General features: G+C 62.1%; 1 protein-coding gene across 1 annotated transcript in view; it reads right to left on the bottom strand.

Moving 5' to 3' along the window:
• Nucleotides 1–14,834, bottom strand: part of Muc2 (mucin 2, oligomeric mucus/gel-forming) — a 29,852-nt gene extending 15,018 nt beyond the window's left edge. Inside the window, exons 1-31 of the mRNA XM_047516377.1 lie at nucleotides 14,759–14,834; nucleotides 13,890–14,160; nucleotides 12,793–12,907; nucleotides 12,402–12,492; nucleotides 12,219–12,328; nucleotides 11,888–12,098; nucleotides 11,569–11,694; nucleotides 11,346–11,463; nucleotides 11,128–11,266; nucleotides 10,843–10,953; nucleotides 10,692–10,761; nucleotides 10,369–10,506; nucleotides 10,118–10,282; nucleotides 9,510–9,604; nucleotides 9,257–9,383; nucleotides 8,758–9,013; nucleotides 8,470–8,522; nucleotides 8,251–8,351; nucleotides 7,718–7,872; nucleotides 7,318–7,456; nucleotides 6,811–6,921; nucleotides 6,549–6,728; nucleotides 6,186–6,425; nucleotides 5,444–5,600; nucleotides 5,060–5,191; nucleotides 4,505–4,652; nucleotides 4,060–4,103; nucleotides 3,312–3,518; nucleotides 2,972–2,989; nucleotides 804–2,387; nucleotides 165–695 (exon numbers count right to left, since the gene is read on the bottom strand). Of these exons, the coding sequence (XP_047372333.1) occupies nucleotides 165–695; nucleotides 804–2,387; nucleotides 2,972–2,989; nucleotides 3,312–3,518; nucleotides 4,060–4,103; nucleotides 4,505–4,652; nucleotides 5,060–5,191; nucleotides 5,444–5,600; nucleotides 6,186–6,425; nucleotides 6,549–6,728; nucleotides 6,811–6,921; nucleotides 7,318–7,456; nucleotides 7,718–7,872; nucleotides 8,251–8,351; nucleotides 8,470–8,522; nucleotides 8,758–9,013; nucleotides 9,257–9,383; nucleotides 9,510–9,604; nucleotides 10,118–10,282; nucleotides 10,369–10,506; nucleotides 10,692–10,761; nucleotides 10,843–10,953; nucleotides 11,128–11,266; nucleotides 11,346–11,463; nucleotides 11,569–11,694; nucleotides 11,888–12,098; nucleotides 12,219–12,328; nucleotides 12,402–12,492; nucleotides 12,793–12,907; nucleotides 13,890–14,160; nucleotides 14,759–14,834 (6,019 nt within the window). The remainder of the gene's footprint in view (nucleotides 1–164; nucleotides 696–803; nucleotides 2,388–2,971; nucleotides 2,990–3,311; nucleotides 3,519–4,059; nucleotides 4,104–4,504; nucleotides 4,653–5,059; nucleotides 5,192–5,443; nucleotides 5,601–6,185; nucleotides 6,426–6,548; nucleotides 6,729–6,810; nucleotides 6,922–7,317; nucleotides 7,457–7,717; nucleotides 7,873–8,250; nucleotides 8,352–8,469; nucleotides 8,523–8,757; nucleotides 9,014–9,256; nucleotides 9,384–9,509; nucleotides 9,605–10,117; nucleotides 10,283–10,368; nucleotides 10,507–10,691; nucleotides 10,762–10,842; nucleotides 10,954–11,127; nucleotides 11,267–11,345; nucleotides 11,464–11,568; nucleotides 11,695–11,887; nucleotides 12,099–12,218; nucleotides 12,329–12,401; nucleotides 12,493–12,792; nucleotides 12,908–13,889; nucleotides 14,161–14,758) is intronic.
• Between the last annotated feature and the right edge of the window lie 5,156 nt (nucleotides 14,835–19,990).

Raw genomic sequence — 19,990 nt, 5'->3', positions numbered from 1 at the left:
GCCTGGAATTGGGGTCTGAGTGGTGGTACCTGGGATTGGGGTCTGAGTGGTGGTGCCTGGAGTTGGGGTCTGAGTGGTGGTACCTGGCATTGGGGTCTGAGTGGTGGTACCTGGGGTTGGGGTCTTAGTGGTGGTGCCTGGGATTGGGGTCTGAGTGGTGGTACCTGGGATTGAGGTCTGTGTGGTGGTAGAGCCTGGGATTGGAGTCACCGTGGTGGTGAACTGTGGTCTCGGGGACTCTGTGGTTATGGTGGTGGGTGTTGGTGTCGTGGTCTCAGGGATGGTGGTAGTGGAGGTGGTGGTGCCTGGGATTGGGGTCTGAGTGGTGGTGCCTGGAATTGAGGTCTGAGTGCTGGTGCCTGGAATTGGGGTCTGAGTGATGGTGGAGCCTGGGATTGGAGTCACCATGGTGGTGGACTGTGGTCTCGTGGACTCTGGGGTTGTGGTGGTGGGTGTTGGTGTCGTGGTCTCAGGGATGGTGGTAGTGGAGGTGGTGGTGCCTGGAATTGGGGTCTGAGTGGTGGTGCCTGGGATTGGGGTCTGTGTGGTGGTGTAGCCAGGGATTGGAGTTACCGTGGTGGTGGACTGTGGTCTCGTGGACTCTGTGGTTGTGATGGTGGGTGTTGGTGTCGTGGTCTCAGGGATGGTGGTAGTGGAGGTGGTGGTGCCTGGATTTGGGGTCTGAGTGGTGGTACCTGGGATTGGGGTCTGAGTGGTGGTACCTGGGATTGGGGTCTGAGTGGTGGTGGCTGGGATTGGGGTCTGAGTGGTGGTACCTGGGATTGGAGTCTGAGTGGTGGTACCTGGGATTGGGGTCTGTGTGGTGGTGGAGCCTGGGATTGGGGTGGTGGACTGTGGTCTCGGGGACTCTGTGGTTGTGGTGGTGGGTGTTGGTGTGGTGGTCTCAGGGATGGTGGTAGTGGAGATGGTGGAGGTTGGAGTTGGGGTCTGAGTGGTGGTGCCTGGAGTTGGGGTCTCTCCAGTAGGTGGTATTGGGGTTGTGGTCACTGTGGTAGTGGGCGTTGGGCTTGGGGACTCTGTGGTTGTGGTGGTAGGTGTTGGGGTGGGGGTGTGAGTAGTGGTAGATGTTGGTGTGGTGCCAGGTGTTGGGGTCGAGGGCTCTGTTGTGGTGAGCAGCAGGGTAGAGGTCCCTATGGTCGTGGTCGGTGCCACTGTGGAGCCACAGGGTCTGCAGCACTGGACGTTGATCTCGTAGTTGACGCAGAAGGACATGGGGATGACTCCGCCTGGCCTCTGGTCTTCGTTTCTGCAGACCAGTCCTACAGAGACGTTGCACACCACTTTCTGTCCCAGCTGTTGGATTGGGACGTCGGGATACTGCGCCGCTCGGCAGGAGATGTTAGTGGCCCAGCCCGGGGCGCAGACACCTTCGATTGATTCAAAATCTCCACCCGGCTTCTCAAAGCTGGGTTTGCCAGAATCCAGCCAGCCAGTCCATCCGCAGTCCAGACAAGGAGTGGGACTCACAGTGGTGGATGGGGTGGACGTGACAGAGGTGGTTGTTTCTGGCCCTGGCGTGGTGGTGGTCACAGGCGTAGTTGTTCCCGGGGTAGCTGTGGATGTGGCAGCAGTGCTTGTCCATTCCGAGGTACTGGGGCTTGTCCTGGTTGAGGTAGAGGGAGTGGTGGGCGTGGTCCTGAGTGAGGGCGTGGTCGTCAATGAAGGCTTACGCGTGGTTGGTGTAGGTGTGGTTGTTGTTGAGGGCGTAGTTGGTGAAGATGTCGGCGTTGTTGATGGCGTTGGTGTGTTTGGTGAAGGCGTGGGCGTGGTCATTGTTGAGGGCGTGGTTGGTGGTGTGGGCGTGGTCGTCAATGAGGGCTTAGGCGTGGTTGGTGTAGGTGTCCCCGTGGTTGGTGAGGGCGTGGGCGTGGTTGGTGAGGGCGTGGGCGTGGTTGGTGAGGGCGTGGGCGTGGTTGGCGTAGGTGTCCCCGTGGTTGGTGAGGGCGTGGGCGTGGTTGGTGAGGGCGTGGGCGTGGTTGGTGAGGGCGTGGGCGTGGTTGGCGTAGGTGTCCCCGTGGTTGTTGAAGGCGTGGGCGTGGTTGGTGAGGGCGTGGGCGGTGAGGGCGTGGGCGAAGTACCGCAGTCATCCATCGGTAAGCAACAATACACCCGTATCTCGTAGTCATAGCAGAGTTCAAATGGTCCACTTCCATACTGGTCTTCGTTGTTGCAGATGAACCCAAGTGAGACATTGCACTGTGCCTTCTGCCCCAGCAGCTCCCAGCTGAGGTGTGGCTCTGTGGCTGACCTGCACTGGATGTCCTCTGGAACCCTGCAGACACTGTCGAACGTCTCGCGGTCACCACCATCGCTGCCGCTGCTCGGGTGGTCCTCGTTGATCCAGTCAGACCAGGAGCAGCACAACCCTAGAAGGGAGAACCCCGCAGTGGTTATTTGCATCTGGGCAGAGGTGCCTTCAACGAAGTCTGCATGCCTGGAAGATCTTAGGGCCTCCTGACCATCTCTGGATATGGCTGCCCATCCCGTCCCCAACAAAGGACCAGGTGGCAGGACAGGGGTTAGACCTGACTTCCACCCTCATTTTACAAACTGAAATACTGAGGCCCAAAGGGCAGAGGCCACCCAAGGCCATGTCGGGTCTGATAGACCCGCACCTTGAAGCTTCAGCTCAGTGCTCCTTCCTCAGCCATTCCGAGACTTAGTGTCAAAAAAAAAAAAAGAGCAATCTCTGGGGTCACCATTCCAGTAAGGAACAGTATGGACAGGGTTTGTCTCTACTCTTGACCAACAACACTGTCACTCACAGCAGGTCAAGTCCCACCTCAGTAGTCCCTGGCCTGGCAGAGAGTAAAGTTGCCAAAATAAACCCATCACTGCTCCTCAAGTGGATAAGCCTGCCCAGCCTCACAGGTCCTGGGCAGTCTCCCTGGGGTTTCTGCTCTTCTTGGCACTGTTTGTCACCATGACATGTGTCTTCAGTGTCACTTACTTTGCGTTGTTGATGGAACTGCAATAGAGAAGGGAAAGATTGTCATTACCGAGTTTGAGAGTCTTTAGTTCTTTTCACTTTTAAAGTAGCGTTCTCCCCAGGTCATTACTCTCCTTCCTGGTGGCTTGGTCAGTGGTGGCTATGATTTTGACCAGAACAAACAGAGGAATTTAAGGAAGTCCTCTGGTTAGCCCTTGGGGACATTTTTGTAGGGATTGAGGAACATGGATGTCACCGCCTGTAGCAGAGGATCTGCAGACAGAAGCTGGCTTCCCAGGCCACGTGTGCTGCCGAGGACAGGCACGGGCCCCAGCAGAGATCCACTGCCATGGGTCCTCACCTGTGCTGGGGGTGGTGGGGGTGGTGGGGGTGGTGGTGGTGGTGGAGGGAGTGGTGGTGGGGACAGAGGAGGTGGTGGAGGACGTCAGGGTGGATGGTGGTGCCGTGGTAGTTGCACAGATGTTGAAGTGCTTCTCCACCGTCCCATTGGGGCCACAGAACTCCCAGTAGCAGAAGACACCGTCCTGGGTCTGGTTGAGAATCTTCCCTGGGGATGGGAGGGAGGCCAGCCATCAGCATGGCAGAACAGAGGCAGATTCACCAGGGCTGCCTGGCAACTCACAAGAGGCTGGGTTCCCCCAGTTCCAACAAAAGCCAACAAATGCCCCTGCAGGACCCCATTCCCAGAATTCTGCCCTTGGAAGAAGGGGCCTCACCAGAACACAGGACACACAGGGGACGGGAACAGATGTTCACCATGGGGAACCAGCTCCCATAAGAAGGGATTCAACATGTCGTAGGAGCCCATGGGCTGCTACATAGCAGCGCAGGTCTGAGCAGGAGGAAGGACCCTGGGCACCAACAGGCAGAGCGCAGGAGGACAGCCCCACCAGGCCCGCCTGTCCTGGTCCTGGGGGAATGACATGTATGCTGGTGACTGCAACAACCCCCCAGATGAGTGTGAGTGGCATCATGAGCCGTGTGGGAGCCATGTGGGAACATTCCGCCAGGACCAGGACAGGTTTCAGGTTTCCTGGTTTGGAAGCCCCCTCCTGCTGCCAACGGAGTAGCAACAGAGAGCAGCTTACCTTCCTCCGGCTGGCAGACCACATGTGAGGAGTCTGTGCACACACTGCAAAGCAAGCATGGTGGCTCAGGCCCACCTGCCCCCTCCAGGCCTGCGCCCGGTGCCACCCCAGAGGAGCCCACCCATCAGGTTCTAAATGTGGGCAGAGGCAGGGGACAGGAAAGATGGGAAGAGCCGGAGCAGGCAGGTGACATTCATGTGCATGTGTGACTGTGTGCACCTGTGGACTGTGTTCATGCACATGCATGCATGGGGTGTGCAGTGTGTACATGACATGCATGTGGCTGTGTACACACGCGTGTGTGTGTGCACCTGCATGGGGCAGCGTGTGATCTCGTGTGTGTGAGAGAAGGCATGTGTGTGCTTGTTATGTGTGTGCATGTGTGGCCCTGCCTACGTGTGCGCCAACCCCCACCCCAGGCTCCGTGCAACGTGGGCTTAGGTACCAAGAAGTGCAGAGGTCCTCAGTGGGAACAAGCGTTCCTGGGGGGTAGCGGGTATCCTCAACATAGCAGCCGCACTTGTCCCCAGTGACACACTTCTTCAGGTCCTCGTCATAGATGGGCCTTTCCTTAGGGCACCGCGGGTAACAACCTGGCAGGCACAGGACATGGGCCTTGGACCCCTACGGAGGACCTCCAGTCCACTGGAACCTCCCCAGCATCCCATCAGTTGCTTCTCTCAGGGGTCCCGCTGGCAGGGTGAGGGGACAGGGATGGGGCCCAGGTCTGCCCACAGGTGTCCTGCTGCACAGCCCCAGCATTTGCACCCTGGCCTTTCAGGCTGGCGATAAGGGCTTCTTTCCTGGCTCTCCGTGAGAGCTCCCAGCCCTGCTACTGGAAGAGCATATGCTGCCACAGGAGCCTGGCCCACCCTGGGCCTCAGCCCCAGACCTCAGGCCTCTCTCTGGGGTCCCCAGGGGTCTGCAGCTGGTGGCAGCTTTGAGCCCCACGGGGCCTCCCAGTTGTGCTCTCCGCTCCCTGGAGGGCTGCCCTGCTCACCCTCTAGGTAGGACACGGAGATGTTGGAGTGCACGCCGTTGACGGTCCTGCAGGTTTCAAAGCTACGGTTCCCACACGGCTCATAATGCCACTCACACTCATCTGGGGGGTTGTAGTAGTCACAGAATATGGCTGGGAGGACAGAGAGGATAGGGACAGCGTCAGACTCAGCAGGACCAGGCAGGTGCCAAGGCAAGGGCGAGGGAGGGGTGGGGTGTGGGCAGGGACACGTTCTGCTGGATCCTGACAACCCAAGTCTCATAGTGACCCCAGGAAAGGTACCCGGGAAGCACAGGGGAACAACACGCGTGCTGTCACTGGTTGGGAGGGGTGCCGCGGCCCCAGCCCTCACTGCAGCCCCTGGTCAGAACCGTGGGCACTCACGGCACAGGTCCGGCGTCCTCCAGAACACACAGGCCTCCGCCTTCGTGCACTCCTGGGCATAGGAGGCCACAGCGGAGCAGAAGCACTCGCAATCTCCTCCTGTGTCGCAGGAACAGGAGTCCTGCACACAGGCCTCGTAGAACACCGTGGGGTCCACCTGAGGAGAAAACCTGGGTGTGCCCTGGGCCCGTGCTGCCTTCCTGGGGCCAGGACTTTGCCTGAGGGCCCTGGAGCTCATGACCCTGAGTCTGGCCCTGATCCTTGGACGAACAGTGGCCTGGGCCAGCCTCCTGGGCCCCAGTGTGACTCAGGGCTAGGGGTTGTCCAAAGACACCCTGACTGTGCAGCCCTGAGGGCTTCAAGGGTCGGGGGGTAAGATGGCAATCCTAAAACTGGCCCTGCCCTCTACTGCCTGTAGTTGAGGCCATCTGGTCATTAACCCCTTACCTGCCTTCCCTCCCTCCATGGTGAGCAAGTAAGCCAGAGAGGTACAGGGAGGATGGGTCCAACTAGGAGTCTCAGAGGGACACCTGGTCATCCAGTCACATATCCAAAGAACAAAGTGGACAGGGCAAAGCTCAAGGACAAGTACTCCACAGCGACACATCAAAGTGACTCCTAAGAGTGCCCTTTGCGCAAGCGGAGAGGCTGCAGGGACCCCAAGAGACCTACTGGGCCTAGGACCACGCCCCTCTCTGGGCCCCGCCTGTGGCCCCGCCCACCTGGCGGCAGCGCCACCCACCTTGCTGTGGCACGCGCTGAACACCGGGCTCTTGATGATGCTGCATTGCTTCTCAGCCCAGGAGCGGCGGTGCGGATTCAGGCTACAGGGGTCAGGGATGGTGCTCACGTCTGGGCAGGTGGAGGCCTCCTTCCAGGTGTTCCCGAAGTCTAGCTCGCTTCTCACCACCACGTGGTCCCTTGTGGTGAAGTCATTGCTAGTGCGGTCATCAAAGTTCCCGCACAAGCCGCACACGGTGCCCTGCAAGGGATGAGCACCAGGCTTCAGAAGGCGCGGAGGCAGCTGGGAGGGGCAGGGCCAGGGCCGGCCCGCAGCGCAGCAGCTGGGTGGCCCTGGAGAGGACAGGCAGTAAGGGCAGTCTACCTTGTAGGAGGGAGCCAGCTTGATGAAGATGGTGGTCCTCTTGTCCCAGATGACAATGATGCCAGTGCTGGCCTCGACCACCAGGTACTGGCCCACTTCCCGTGTGGTGAAGGACACGTGGTGGCCCTCCTCCAGCTGGACCACCTTTCGGTGCTTGTCCTCCAACTTCAGCTCCGTCCTCTGCCCAGAGGAGAGGCAGGTCACTAGCAGTGTCTGAGGGTCCCCAAGGGCTCTCGGGTCCCCAGGGATGGGCAGCACTCACCCCTATGAAGATCTTGATGGCCTTGGAGCAAGTGACGCCGGTGGTGCCGCAGGGGACATTTTCAGTGATGATGCTGAAGGAGCCCGTGGAGGCGTTCTGGCCGCAGTAGTCCTGGGACAGAGGGCGAGGTCAGCCAGGACGCTGGGACCCCGGTGCTGACCGTGGCTCCGCCCCGACTCAGAGTGGTGGGGCAGCGCTCCTCCGCTGGCCCGGGAGGCAGGGGTTTGGAGAGCTGGCCAGGACCGGCCTACTGTTCATGCGTGTATGTGCACACGCAGGACCCCCACTCCCCACGGCTGCTCTCAACCCCACTCCCTCCTGTGCATCAGCAGGAGGGTCACAGATCTGGAGAGGGGGCTTTGCCATGCCCACTCCTCTCCCAGTCAGAAGCCCAAATCCTGACAAGGTGGGGCCTGGGGCAGAGACAGGCTGGCCCTCCCACCAGGGCTCACGAACCTCAGAGCAGGTGGAGTGGGGACCACAGGGAAGGAGCAGGCCCAGCCTCACCTGAACAGCCACATAGGAGCAGTGTCCGTCAAAGTCGTAGTGCTTCCCATCAAAGGTGATGTAGTGGCCACTCCCGTAAATGGAACAGGTGCCATGGCACACGAACTGGGTACATTCCCAGCGTCCTCTCTGGCAGGTGCTGAGGAGAGCAGGAGAGGAACCTGAAGGGGCCGGAGCCCAGGGCCCTAACCTGCTCAGACAGCAGCCTGGCCAAGACCCCGGGTTGGTGGGGACAACTCTCTGGCAGCCCATGCTGGAAATCTGCCTGCACCCACCCCAGCCCAAACCTCCCCTGCCCCCGCTCTGCTCCAAGACCAGAGGCAAACACAGGAGACTGCCGGTCAGCTGAGCAGGAGCCACCCATGGCCCTGCAAGACCCAGGCAGGGTCCCTCCCCTTACCAGGTGTTGTTGCAGTCCAGCTTGATCTTGTCCCCGGGGGCGTACAGGTCCTTGTTGTGGACACAGGGGCACTCCTCCTCCACCACACAGCCACCCCGGCCATCATCCAGCAGTCCCTCGGGGCACACACAGCCACTGACACAGTCCGTATGGTACTGGGGGCAGCCAAAGTGGGCTTCAGTGAGACCAAGGCCCCTCTGGGAGCCAGGAGCAGACGCAGTGTGAGCTCTACCGGTGCCCTGGGCCCTCTGATGGCTCTGCCTGGCCCCAGGACCCGCTCCCCTAAGGCCTGTGTATGGGCAAGGAGACAGGTGAGGGTCACCTGCCTAGGGCCCCTAAACCAGCCCCTGTGCCCAGGGGACCCACAAGCCACCACTTCTCTCTAAGGACAGGGGCAGTGTCAACAAGGTCCAGTGTCCAAAGGATTCAGCATCCAGACCCTGGCGGGCAAGGCTTACAGGAGTCTCCCTCCACAGGGGGCTCAGGCAGAAGGAGATACCCCCAGCCCCCCACCACGCCCTCCCAGCACGCACATGGCCAGCAACCAGCGTCTGGCAGCTGGTGGGGCGGGGCTTTCGGGTAGCCAGGGCAGTCAGGTTGTTGCAGTCGACAAGGATCTTTGGGGCTGCACAGCCTGTGGGATAGAGGGGCCGCCTTACTCAAGCTGAAGTTAGAGGGCTGGGCAGGCAGGAGAGGGAGCAGGGGAGCAAGCCCCAGGGCAGGTGGCCACGCACAGGGCAGCGTCCACTTACTTTGGCCAATCAGCTTGACCTGCATACAGTGCAGCCTCCCATTTCGGCAGATGCTGAGAAGGAGAGGTGGGGGGCGGTAAACGGGGCCCGGCAGTCCTCACTCCGGGCTGTCCCAGGAAGCTGCCGCCGGGAGCAGATGCCAGCCTGGCCACTCCTCAGCCCCACCCAGGCACGTCTGCACCCTTTGGGGGCCTTGGCTCCCCCATGCAGGATCCCCCAGGTCTCAGCTCACAGCGGAGCTCGGGAAGCAGCCCACCCCCAGGCCTCCCTCCCCAGCTGGATACCCACCAGCGCTCCTCCTGTCTCAAGACCACATCCCCTGCCTCCAGGTAGAGGCCGCGATGGTAGCAGGAACACTTGGCCAGGGGCACGCAGCGGCCCTTCTCATCCAGGAAGGTATGACCTGGGCAGCCACAGCCGTCCACAGGCGTAAAGCCCTTGAGACAGTGGGTCTCCCCCTCGGAGAGGGAGCGGCAGGTTTGCTGGCAGGTGGTCAGGTTGTACAGGAAGGTCTGGGAGTTGGGACAGGAGCCCACATCCTTGTCTGCGGAGAACCAAGGGACCAGAGTGAGGGGCAGGAGGGACCTGCTGCCCACTCCCCCTAAGACTGTCCCTGAGCCCCACTCCATCAGGGCAGCAGACACCCATCCAGCCAAGAACCGCAGAGCTCCGGCCGCCCCATCCCTGGTCCTGATGGAGGAAGCCAGGAGCCAGCTGCAGGAGGCTGACCCTCCCGGATCACCCAGCTCCGGGCCGCCCCAGGGCCCAGCCGCGGGGAGGCACTCACTGCAGACGCGCTCCCGCCAGCCCCACAGCATGACGCCCTTGGCGGCACAGGCCCGCGCATAGGAGGACAGGGCTGCACACATGCAGTCCTCGTTGTTCTGACAGTTGCAGGTGTCATATTTGCATCTCTGGAAACCAAACGGAGGCCGTGAGCGGAGGTCTGGGCGCAGGCCCGGCTCCCGCGCAGCCGATGAGCCCACGCGCCCTTCCCAGGCTGAGCGCGCAGGCAGGCGGCATGGGGCAGGCAGGCTGACCTTGTAGTACTCAGTGGGGTCCACGGCCAGGTGGCACCTGCCGAAGGGGGTCTCTGTCTTCCTCAGGAGAGAGCACCAGTGCTCCGCGTAGTTGGCTGGAGGCAGGTGGGGACTCAGCGGGGCCGGGCCCCTCCGCCCGCCCCGGGTCCAGTGCTGGCTCGCCCCGGCTGGAGCAGACATGGGCCCGAGCCCAGGCCCCTCTCTCCCTCTGGTCAGATACCCTGGCGGCTCCAGGCAGGGTGGGACCCCTTGCTAGCACCCACCACCTCCTCTCTCTCCACCCGCAAGGGGCCAAGAATCACCAGATGTGGTGGGTGGAGGGCACACTGTCCCAGCTCCAGGCCAGTCTCTGGATGAGGGCCACCACCCAGCCATTAGCTGGTCACCCCCTGCCATGTCACTTGGCAGCTGCCACCACATGCCGCCCTAAACCAGCTGAGCAGCAGGACACAGCAGGTGGGGGAGCTGGCACCCAGCACAGTGGCCGCCAACCTCCTCCGGCCCTCACCCACACCCTGTCCCACCAGGAGCCCCATCTGCCCCGAGGCCTCACTGGCCAGGTTCGAGGGCACCGCAGGCCGTGGGCAGCCCACTGTGCCAAGCCTCACCGCTCTCGATGTTGAGGGAACAGGGGTCATCCAGCCAGTCCAACTTGTCATGGCAGCTGGCCTGCGCCTTCCAGCTGTTGGCGAAGCTGGCGCCCGTGGCCTCCACCAGCCCGCCCGCTGTCTTGAAGTCATCACTCTCCAGGCCGTTGAAGTTCCCGCAGAGCCCTGGGGGGCCGGGACAGGGTTGGGAGGGCTCTGGGCTGGTGGAGCCCCAGGTGGGGCCTGGCGGGGAGCCGGGCGGGGCCACTCACCCTGCACCTGCCCCTGGGCGGCCTGCTCCAGCGTCACGAAGAGCTGCATGACCGGCACCAGCTGCACCTGCAGCCGCAGCCCGAGGGCCGTGTCCACGACGATGTGGTAGGAGGAGGGTTGGAAGATGGAGAAGCTGGCTGCAAGGCGGGGAGTGAGGGCCAGTGAGGGGCCAGTGAGGGGCCCAGTCAGAGGGCTCCCGCTGCAGAGAGGACCCACCGCCCCAGCAGAGGCCGCGAGGGGGGGCCTGCCCCAGGCCACAGGGCCCTCCCCAGCCCAGCCTCCAGGCTGCCTGCACGGACCAGCTGGAGGTCCTGGCCCTCACCAGCCACGTGGGGCAGGGTCACTGCCAGCTCATTGAGTAGCACACTGCCATCCGACTTGAAGGCCACCACCTGCAAGAAAGGCCGAGGGTAGGCAGGGTTGAGAGGGCCTGAGGACCCGGGGGCCCCCGGGGGACAGGCAGCGACACCCACGTTCTTCTTTCCGTCCATCAGCAGCACCACCGTCTTCAAGCAGGTCTGCTTGTCCGTGGAGCCGCAGGGGGTCAGCTCGCCCAGGAGGGTGTAGGAGTCATTGTGGTCAGCCTGTGCGCGGAAGGCAGAGGCGCTGAGCACAGAGGGCAGCACCGGCCCTGGCCCAGGGCCAGGGCCCCATGGTGACTTAGAAGGGAAAGCCCACTTCTCAACACCGCTGCCCCCCAGGGAGAGCCAGTCTGCCCCCTGCCGGGAGGGCACAGACCCCAACTGCAGCCCTCCCACCTTCGTCAGGACGTAGTAGCAGTCCCCATGGAAGGTGAACTTCTTCCCATCGAAGGTGGTGATGTGGGAGCCGCCTTCCAGGGCGCAGGTCCCGGGGCACGGCAGGTCTTTGCACTCCCAGCGGCCAGCATTGCAGACGCTGTCGGCCGTCAGAGCACAGGGTCAGGGCTCGGGGGCGCCCGCCCGTCCCGGCCCTGCGCCCTGGGCCCCCGACTCACCACTGCTCACAGTCGTCGGTGATCTCCTGGCCCGGCACGTACAGGTGCCCGTGCAGCTTGCAGTGGCACCGGCTCACCGGGATGCAGCCGCTGCCCGTGAGGTCGTCATACACAGTGCCTGGGACGGCAAGGAGGGCGAGTCACCTGGCAGGTGAGCCGTGCCGTCCTCCCCAGGGCGCGGCTGCCAGCACCTCCCCCCGGTGGGCGCCTCCCAGAGCCACACCTTCCGGGCAGAAACAGCCGTCCATGTGGTGCTCCTCGCACAGGCTGCTGACCTCCAGGTGAGAGCAGGTGTCCACACAGGGCGAGCCGCTCTCCAGGTAGACCATGTTCCCGGGGCAGCTCTTGGCTGGAAGTGAAGGCAGCCCCATGAACAGGCAAAGCCGCAAGCGCGGAGCAGGGTGGCCAAGGCACAGCCCAGGGGCCGCGGCTCCCCACAGCCGTGGCACCCGGGCACTTGGCACAGGCTCCCGCCTGGGGCCTCCCAGGACCAGGGATGCTGGTGTTGGCCCTGAGTGCCCCACGGTTCCCTGGCCACTTACGGCAGAGGGAGGCCGACCTCCAGTTCCCGGGCCGGCCGCCCGCGTGGGAGCACTGGCGGGAGAACTCAGCGAGGGTGCTGCAGACGCAGGCGCTGCCCTGCGTGCACCGGCAGCGGTCCTGCATGCAGGCCTGCACGTACAGCTCCAGCGGCAGCCGGGCCTGGCAGTCCTCGAAGGCCTCAGCGGTCAGCAGGCTCTCGCACTCGGCACGCTGGTAGGAAGGACGTGGGGGCGGGTAACTCTCGCACCTTCCCTCCCTCCCCAGCGCGCTGGGCTCCCCAAGAGCACCCAGAGGTGGGCCCCACCCAGGAGCACGAGGCCCCCGACTCACGTGGCCAGAGCAGGACTCGGGCGCTGGCGCCTCCTCGGGGTCCTGGCACGCCACCTCGGGCTTATTGATCTTCTGCAAGTTCCCAAACTCAGTGGCACTGAACAGGATGCCTGGGGGCACAGCAGGCCGTGGTCAGCAGCTCCGCCCTGCCCCTGCCCCACAGAGCCCCAGCCTGGCACTCACCTTCAGAGAGGAACTCCGAGTAGGTCTGCAGGCCGTTGAAGTCCCCGCAGAGGCCACAGGTGTGGTTCTGGAACCTGCTGTCCAGCTCCAGCTGTGGGGGAAATGGGCAGGTGAGCGGCCACGGGGCCCAGCAGCCCTAGGCCAGGCTGGCACCTTAAACAGGAGTGGCAGGTCAGAGGGCGATTGCCACTGAGCAGCAGCGCGTGGCCAGGGGAGAGCTGAGGCCCGCCCACTGCCCCCGAACAGAGAGCCCTCCAAGGGCCAGGCCAGTCCAGCTCTGTGCTGCCACTGTCCCCAGCAGCCTTCTCCACCCCTCTGCCCTCCTGAGGGCCACCAGGACTGGGCTGGAGGAGGAGCCATCCAGCCCCGGGGCCCAGGATGCTGTGCCCACCATGAGCGCGTCTTCACGGTTCCACATGAGGGAGAGGCCAGCGCGGGAGTAGACCTTGGTGTAGGCCTCGTTCTTCTCGATGAGCAGCCCCGAGCTGTAGTGTGGGGTGCTGACCCTGTGGGGGCACCAGGAGTCACTTGCCAGCACCCAGCCCAGGGCCCACCCTGCTTGTCCTCCAGGTGCTGCTGCCCAGAGTGCACTGGGGCCACGTGCATGGGAGGAGTCGGGGGATCGCTGCCGGCCCAGCCCCATCCTGGGCCCACATACAGACTTGGCCAGGCCAGGGGGCACATCAGCCGTGGCCAGAGAGCACCTATCCTGGGCTGACCAGGTTCCCTGGGGCAGGACCGGGGTCTAACTGCTCAGTTCCTTCCACACTCCCTTCCGCAGACACTGTCCTGGGCAGGGCCCCTCCTAGGAGCCCTGAGAGTAGTGGGAAGGAGGCCACGCCACCCAACCCCCTTCCAGGTCCTCTCTCAGAGGCCCGACCCCCACGGTCTGCCTGGGGTGGGCTTCAGCCCCCGCCCAGCCCATCACCCTGTCTCCATGCTCTCAGGGTCCTCGCTCCTGTGCACCTGCCTCACCCCCAGGGTGACCTGGGCAGGGTAGGAGCTGGGGAGCTCAGCTAGAGTCGAGTGCAGGAAATAAAACCCCTGGAGCAGGCAAATCCACAGGTGGAAACCCGCTGGACAGGAAGACATTCCAGAGGGCCTCATTGTCCCAGAGACAATGCAGGAACAATAGGTGGCCAGCGCAGGCAGCCTCTCCCCTACAGCTTCTGTAACTCTAGCCTGGGGAGCGGCTCTGGCAGTCCCTGTGCACCCCGTCCAGGACCACTGGCCGGCTCCAAGAGGAGGGGCAGCGAGGGACTCCCTGGAGGACCCTTGAGGACTTCCTGGGGCCTCAGCAGTGTGTGCAGAGGGAATCATGACCTGAGCTCCACCCTCAGCTCTCTCCTTAGCGGGTGCAGGGGCAGAGGGGCCCGGCAGCGGCCGTCCGGCTCTCAGAGCCTGCCAGGGACGGGCTTGCCCTGAGGAGCCAGCAGGCACCCCAGCAGTGCTGGGACACGGGAAGGGACACTGCCCAGCCCCACTCACATGGCCCCATTCACCACAGCCAGCTGGTGGGTGAGGTAGATGGTGTCATCCTTGATGGTCAGCAGGATGGACTCCACCTGGGGGTGGGCCCCGCCCTGGCCCGAGCTGCGCTTCAGGTGCACGGCGAATTCCTTGTAGGAGTCTCGGCAGTCGGAGGCGAAGTTGTAGTCGCAGAGGCCGGGGAAGCGGAAGACGTCGCCGTCGAAGGTCTTGTAGTGGAAGTCGCCCCAGGTGCTGCAGACGTTGTGGCTGTGGCTTCGGGGTCTGGCCTCTGCGGGAACCGTGGGGGCACGGGTGAGCCTCCCAGCCCAGAAGTTCTGCCCCAGCCCACCCCAAGCTGACCCCAGAGGTAGCCAAGCCTGGAAGCCCCCTCCTGCAGGAGGGCCTCTGAGGCCTGGGTCACTGCCCAGGACCTCGGCCCCATCTCCAGCTGCCTGGCCTGGGACGTGACACAGAGAGGCCCTCGGGCACCCTGGTCACTCTGTCCACCAGGAGCAGAGCACTGATGGAGTGGAGGTCCCCAGTCTTTCTGCTGAAGCGACCCTTCACCAGGTGGACCAGAGGTGCCGACCCTCCAGGGCTGTCCTGGGACCTCACACGCCCACCACGGCAGCCCACCTCGGGTGTTCTGCTGCTCTTCCCCTGGGTGTGGGGTCCCCCGGGCCCCTCTGGCCGGGCTCTCAAGCTCAAAAGGACAGCAAGGGCCCAACACTCCCTCCGGGAAGGAGCTGCTCTGGTAGCCAGTGTATGCTGGACTGCCCTGAAGGCCAGGCAGAGGGGACCAGCCCATTCCCAGGCACTGTGCACGGTCCTGGCTGCCTGGCCCTCTGGTCCCAGCACTCTCTGCCCACCTCACCCAGCCTTCTCACCTCTGCGGAGCTCAGAGCCCCCAGCCAAGGCCAGAGCCAGGCAGGTGGCCACTAGGCGGGCCAGTGGCAGCCCCATGGCGGCTCTGAAGGGCACTGTGGGAGAGCGGCCCAGGCCTGGAGTCCAGGACTTATATGCCCAGTGGGCCGTCCGAGGGCGGGAGGGCAGGGGAGGGGCAGGGTGGGGGGCGTTGGCCGGATTATCAAGAAAACAGCTGTGGGGGCTCCCGTAGACCACAGTGGGAAAATATTGATTCAGGTTATCTGCGTTTATCTTTTTATGACTCCCTGGGCAAACTTGGCGTTCCTCAGGATGCAACGGCATGATCACCCAAATGCAGGACACACCTAGGGCGATCCTCGCCCCTCCCAGCCACTAGCGGACAAGGCCCAGGGTGGGCCGGGTAGAGGCATTCCCCCCGGAATCGTGTCCCGGCAGGCTCTGCAGGATCCCTAAGCGCCCCCAGACTCCAGCCCAGTGCCAACAACAGAGTCCAGGATAAAGAGGGGCTTTGGACCAGGGGCTCCAAGACCAGTATTTTCCAATTTCCTTCATTCCCAGGACCCCACTCTGCAGGCAATGTGGGCTGAGGTGGCCACAGGCCCCCAAAGAGCTCAAGTCCTTGTTACCCCAGGGACAACCAAGCCCACCTATCAGGGACCAAACTCTGGGGGCAGGGGGCACCAAGGCTTGGCCACCTACCCTGACCCAGGTGTAGCCAGCTAGGAGCTCCTGTGGGCCTGAGGGTCCACTCCCCTGCAGGGAGCCCCTTGCACGGGGCCAGAGCCCTAACTCCATCCCCTCCCTAATCCCCATGTTTTCCTAGCCTGAGTCAGTCTCTGGAATTACATGTAATTAGAACTTGAGGAGCACCAGTCCAGCCGGGGACACTTGCTGGAACCAGGTCCCCTGGACCATGAAGGAATTGGCTCAGTGCCTGGAGTGAGGCCCAGGTCGGGAGGGTGACCCCACCCCAGCAGGCCTGCCCTTGCAAACTCCTCCACCAGTTGCTGCTTTTCCTGGGGATGCATGGGGACAGGGGTCTGGAGGGGCAACCTGCCCAGGCTCTCCTGGCCACACCTCACTCAAGGCAGTGGATCCTGCCCCAGAGAGAGCAGTGGCCTCTGACGAAGCTCAGACTCCCTGAGCCAAGTCCAAAGCTGGCGACTGCTCAGCGCAGTCTGGAAATTCCTGAAGGAATCGTGCGTGGTACTTGAGCATATGTACCAGCCCCAAACCGAAGCCCACCAGGTGTGCAGTTCTTTCAAGGCAGCCCAGGGAGGAAGGGGTGCCTGCCGTCACCCACCTGTAGCCAGGGGATAAACTGAAGTCGGGGTCCCTCCCCTCACTACATTGTTATCCTCCTGAAAACAGACAATGCTGAACTTAGTTTCCGACTTTAACCAGAATGCTCACAGTGAGCTCAAGTCACAGGGACAGCCTCAGATTCCAGTCCAGGTCCTGAGCTCCAGGAACAGTGAGGAGGGCTCACCTAATGGTCATGGAGGATCTGGATCAAGGGCACAGTGCCCCTCTCCCTTGCCACACTGCTGCCCTGGCCACGCTCCATTCAGTGGTGACTTGGGCTAGGGCCAGCCTTTCTTCACCACCTGTGTCAAAGCCTGTGCTCACACTGCCTCGCACTCCAGCCTCTGGACCACGGCAGGCAGGACCCCCAGGCCAGAGCCAGAGTCCCTGCACTCAAGGATGTCAGGGGCAAAGGTGACCAGTAGCCACAGGCCTGGGAGGATGCCCCTCATCTGGTCCCACTGTGCCCCCCAGGTCCTATCTGGGGTCTGTCCTCCCAGCCAGGACTTGAACACCAGGGGGACACTGAGTGTGTGGCCTGAGTAGGGATTAGGGAACTGAGCTGGCTGAGATGAGTACACCATTGTGCTACTTCCCTGTGTGGGCCGCACATGCTGGCACTGAGCCCTGAGGGGACCAAAGGATCAGTCCAAGAGGCAGTGATTTTCCACACCAGTCTTGCTCTGCTTTGGTGGGAATTAGAGAAATTCTGGCCAGACATAGGATGCCAAGCACAGCCCCTACCTTAGCGCCAAGAAGTTGGGTTCTTCCTGGATAAAGGGGAAATCCTCCTGATGGAGAAGGTGAATCTTCCCTGGATAGAAAAGGTGAGCTCCTCCCTGATGAAGAAGGTAGGTCCTCCCTGATGAAGAAAGTAGGTCTTCCCTGGATGGAGAAGGTGGGTCCTCCCTGATGATGAAGGTGGGTCCTCCTGGATGGAGAAGGTAGGTCCTCCCTGATGAAGAAGGTAGGTCTTCCCTGATGGAGAAAAGTGGCTCCTGCCTAATGAAGAAGGTGAGTCCTCCCTGGATGGAGAAGGTGAGTCCTCCCTGGATGGAGAAGGTGAGTCCTCCCTGATGGAGAAGGTGGGTCCTCCCTGATGAAGAAGGTGGGTCCTCCCTGATGGCAATGGTGGGTTCTCCCTGGTGGAGGAGATGGATCCTCCCTAATGAAAAGGTAGGTCCTCCTTGGATGAAGACGGAGGGTCCTCCCTGATGGAGAAGGTGGGTCCTCCCTGTTGGAGGAGATGGATCCTCCCTGATGAAAAGGTAGGACCTCCTTGGATGAAGACGGTGGGTCCTCCCTAGATGGAGAAGGTGGGTCCTCCTGATGAAAAGATAGACCTGGGCTGGGCTGCAGCTCAGTGGTGCAGCACTGGCCCGGCATGTGTGAGGCAGAGTTTGATCCTCAGCACCACATACAAATTAATTAAATAAAGGAATTGTGTCCATCTACAATCAAAAAAGATTGTTAAAGAAGGTAGATCTTCCCTAATGGAAAAGGCGAATGCTCCCCGTATGGAGAAGATCAACCTGTGTCCCCTCCAGATAGGACTGTGGTGGGTGACCCCAGGCCCAGGGGTCATCCTAAGGGCCCTCTTTGCCCATCCCAGGGTCTCAGGCAGGCTTGCCTGAGCGGTGGTGCCAGGCAGTCCAGCAGGGAGCTGGCAATGAGGGTCAGTCTGTGGTGGGAGGGGCTGGTGTTGAAGCGGACGCGGTCAGGGCTGTTGGCCCAGGTGGCTTCACTGCCAGCTTCTCTATTGCTTGCTGAGGTCATCACAGTGCCCTGGCATATGTTGGGGACCAGGGCAGTTTGTGAGACCAGGGAAGGGAGCCAGGGTAAGGGGCCCATGCTCTGCTACAGGGTAATAATCAGCCGGAAAATGCCCGAGCAGGCTGCAGAGGTCAAGGTGCAGCTAGACCAGAATATCAGGGGGCCTGAAGCAGACAGACACAGGACAACACCTTTGTCTGCTGGTCAGCCCTCTCCTCTGCACAGATACGTCACGGGCAGCATCTCAGCGGGATCCTCAGCCGTGGCCTGGGATCCTCTGCCACAGGGCAAGAGGGGCCATGGTGAAGGGGAGGGGCTTCGACACGGGAGCTGCTGGCAGTGGAGAGTTTGTGGTGGCCCAGGTGATAGTGGCAGCCCACCTGGCCACGGGTAGGGGCTGCTGGGCAAGGAGCTGATGGTTGGAACCCATGGTGGGCAGGACCCAGAGCCAAGGGCGGGCAGGGTCCCGGGTACCTGCTGGCCCACACCCCGTGGTGTTTACCTGAGCAAGACGCTGTTCCAGGGAATACACGGAATTTACAGCCTTGAGCACAGGGAGGGACAGCAAGGACGTCACAGGCTTCTGAGGTGCCTGTTCCCCTCTGCGTATCCATGACTGACTCACCAGGAATCCGGCGGTTGGGTCGAGCTGCGGGAGGAAGACAGGTTGAGGAAGGAAGGCTGACGAGGGAGGGACAGCCGCCCCCTCCTGTGGTGCCAACCTGGACGGCCATGGGACCCAACTGGGACAGATGTCAGTACTGATGTTGCCGCAAAGGTCTTCAGACGTCAGCAGGAGGCCCTCCTCAGTGAGGGTGGGCCTGGCCTCCTGAGAAAGAGGGCATCTGCCCCCAGACGTCTTGGGTGTGAGCTGGTTCCCAGCCCCCTGAAAACCCAGGCTGGAGAATGCCGGGTCTCCAGCCCGCCGTCCTGCTCTGCAAATGCTGGACCTGCTGCCCCCACCAGTTCCTTAAAATGACACCCTGGTAACACACACACACACACACAGCTGCCTCTCTGTCGTGGAGAACCAAGACCAGCCACCCTTGAGTGCTGACCCTGTCCAGTCCTTCTGGTGAAGTGCATCTCTCCGCCCACCTGGCGTCCCTCTTCTCCCTGCCCTGAGTCAACCTGGATGTGACCGTGTTCCTGTTCACTGAAACCACGGCTTCCAGCAAGGGCAGGCTGCCCACAGGTCCGCCATGTGTGTCACCTCAGGCCATGGGCCACGACACCAAGTGCTCAGTCCAATTCCTAGCCCATGTAGCCAGGGGAAACTGAGCCACTCAGGAGGGGCACCAGGAGCAAGGGAGAGGTTGGGCCTGGGGACAGCCAGGGAAGAAACCCACCAAGTTAGGCTATGCCTACGTCCCATGATAAAACACGATCCAAATATATACATTATAACAAGCTCATTGAAAAAATCAAAGGGTGAAGAGGAGACCAGGAACAGAGAGGAGGAAGGGGAGGAAGAGCAACTGCCCTCTAGAAGGCTAATCGTACCGTGTTGGGTGAGGTGTGACGTCACACTGAGTCCCCCCTGCACTGTGGTGTTGGGTGAGGTGTGACGTCACACTGAGTCCCCGCGTGCACTGTGGTGTTGGGTGAGGTGTGACGTCACACTGAGTCCCCCCGTGCACTGTGGTGTTGGGTGCAGGTGTGAACTCACACTGAGTCCCCCCATGCACTGTGGTGTTGGGTGCAGGTGTGACCTCACACTGAGTCCCTCCATGCACTGTGGTGTTGGGTGAGGTGTGACCTCACACTGAGTCCCCCCATGCACTGTGGTGTTGGGTGCAGGTGTGACCTCACACTGAGTCCCCCCATGCACTGTGGTGTTGGGTGCAGGTGTGACCTCACACTGAGTCCCCCCATGCACTGTGGTGTTGGGTGAGGTGTGACCTCACACTGAGTCCCCCCATGCACTGTGGTGTTGGGTGCAGGTGTGACCTCACACTGAGTCCCCCCATGCACTGTGGTGTTGGGTGCAGGTGTGACCTCACACTGAGTCCCCCCATGCACTGTGGTGTTGGGTGCAGGTGTGACCTCACACTGAGTCCCCCCCATGCACTGTGGTGTTGGGTGCAGGTGTGACCTCACTCTGAGTCCCCCCATGCACCGTGGTGTTGGGTGCAGGTGTGACATCACACTGA

Source organism: Sciurus carolinensis, chromosome 11, assembly GCF_902686445.1.
Source record: "Sciurus carolinensis chromosome 11, mSciCar1.2, whole genome shotgun sequence".
Classification (NCBI taxonomy): domain Eukaryota; kingdom Metazoa; phylum Chordata; class Mammalia; order Rodentia; family Sciuridae; genus Sciurus; species Sciurus carolinensis.
Note: the sequence above shows the minus strand (reverse complement) of the source record. Positions and strands in the feature narration are given on the sequence as shown.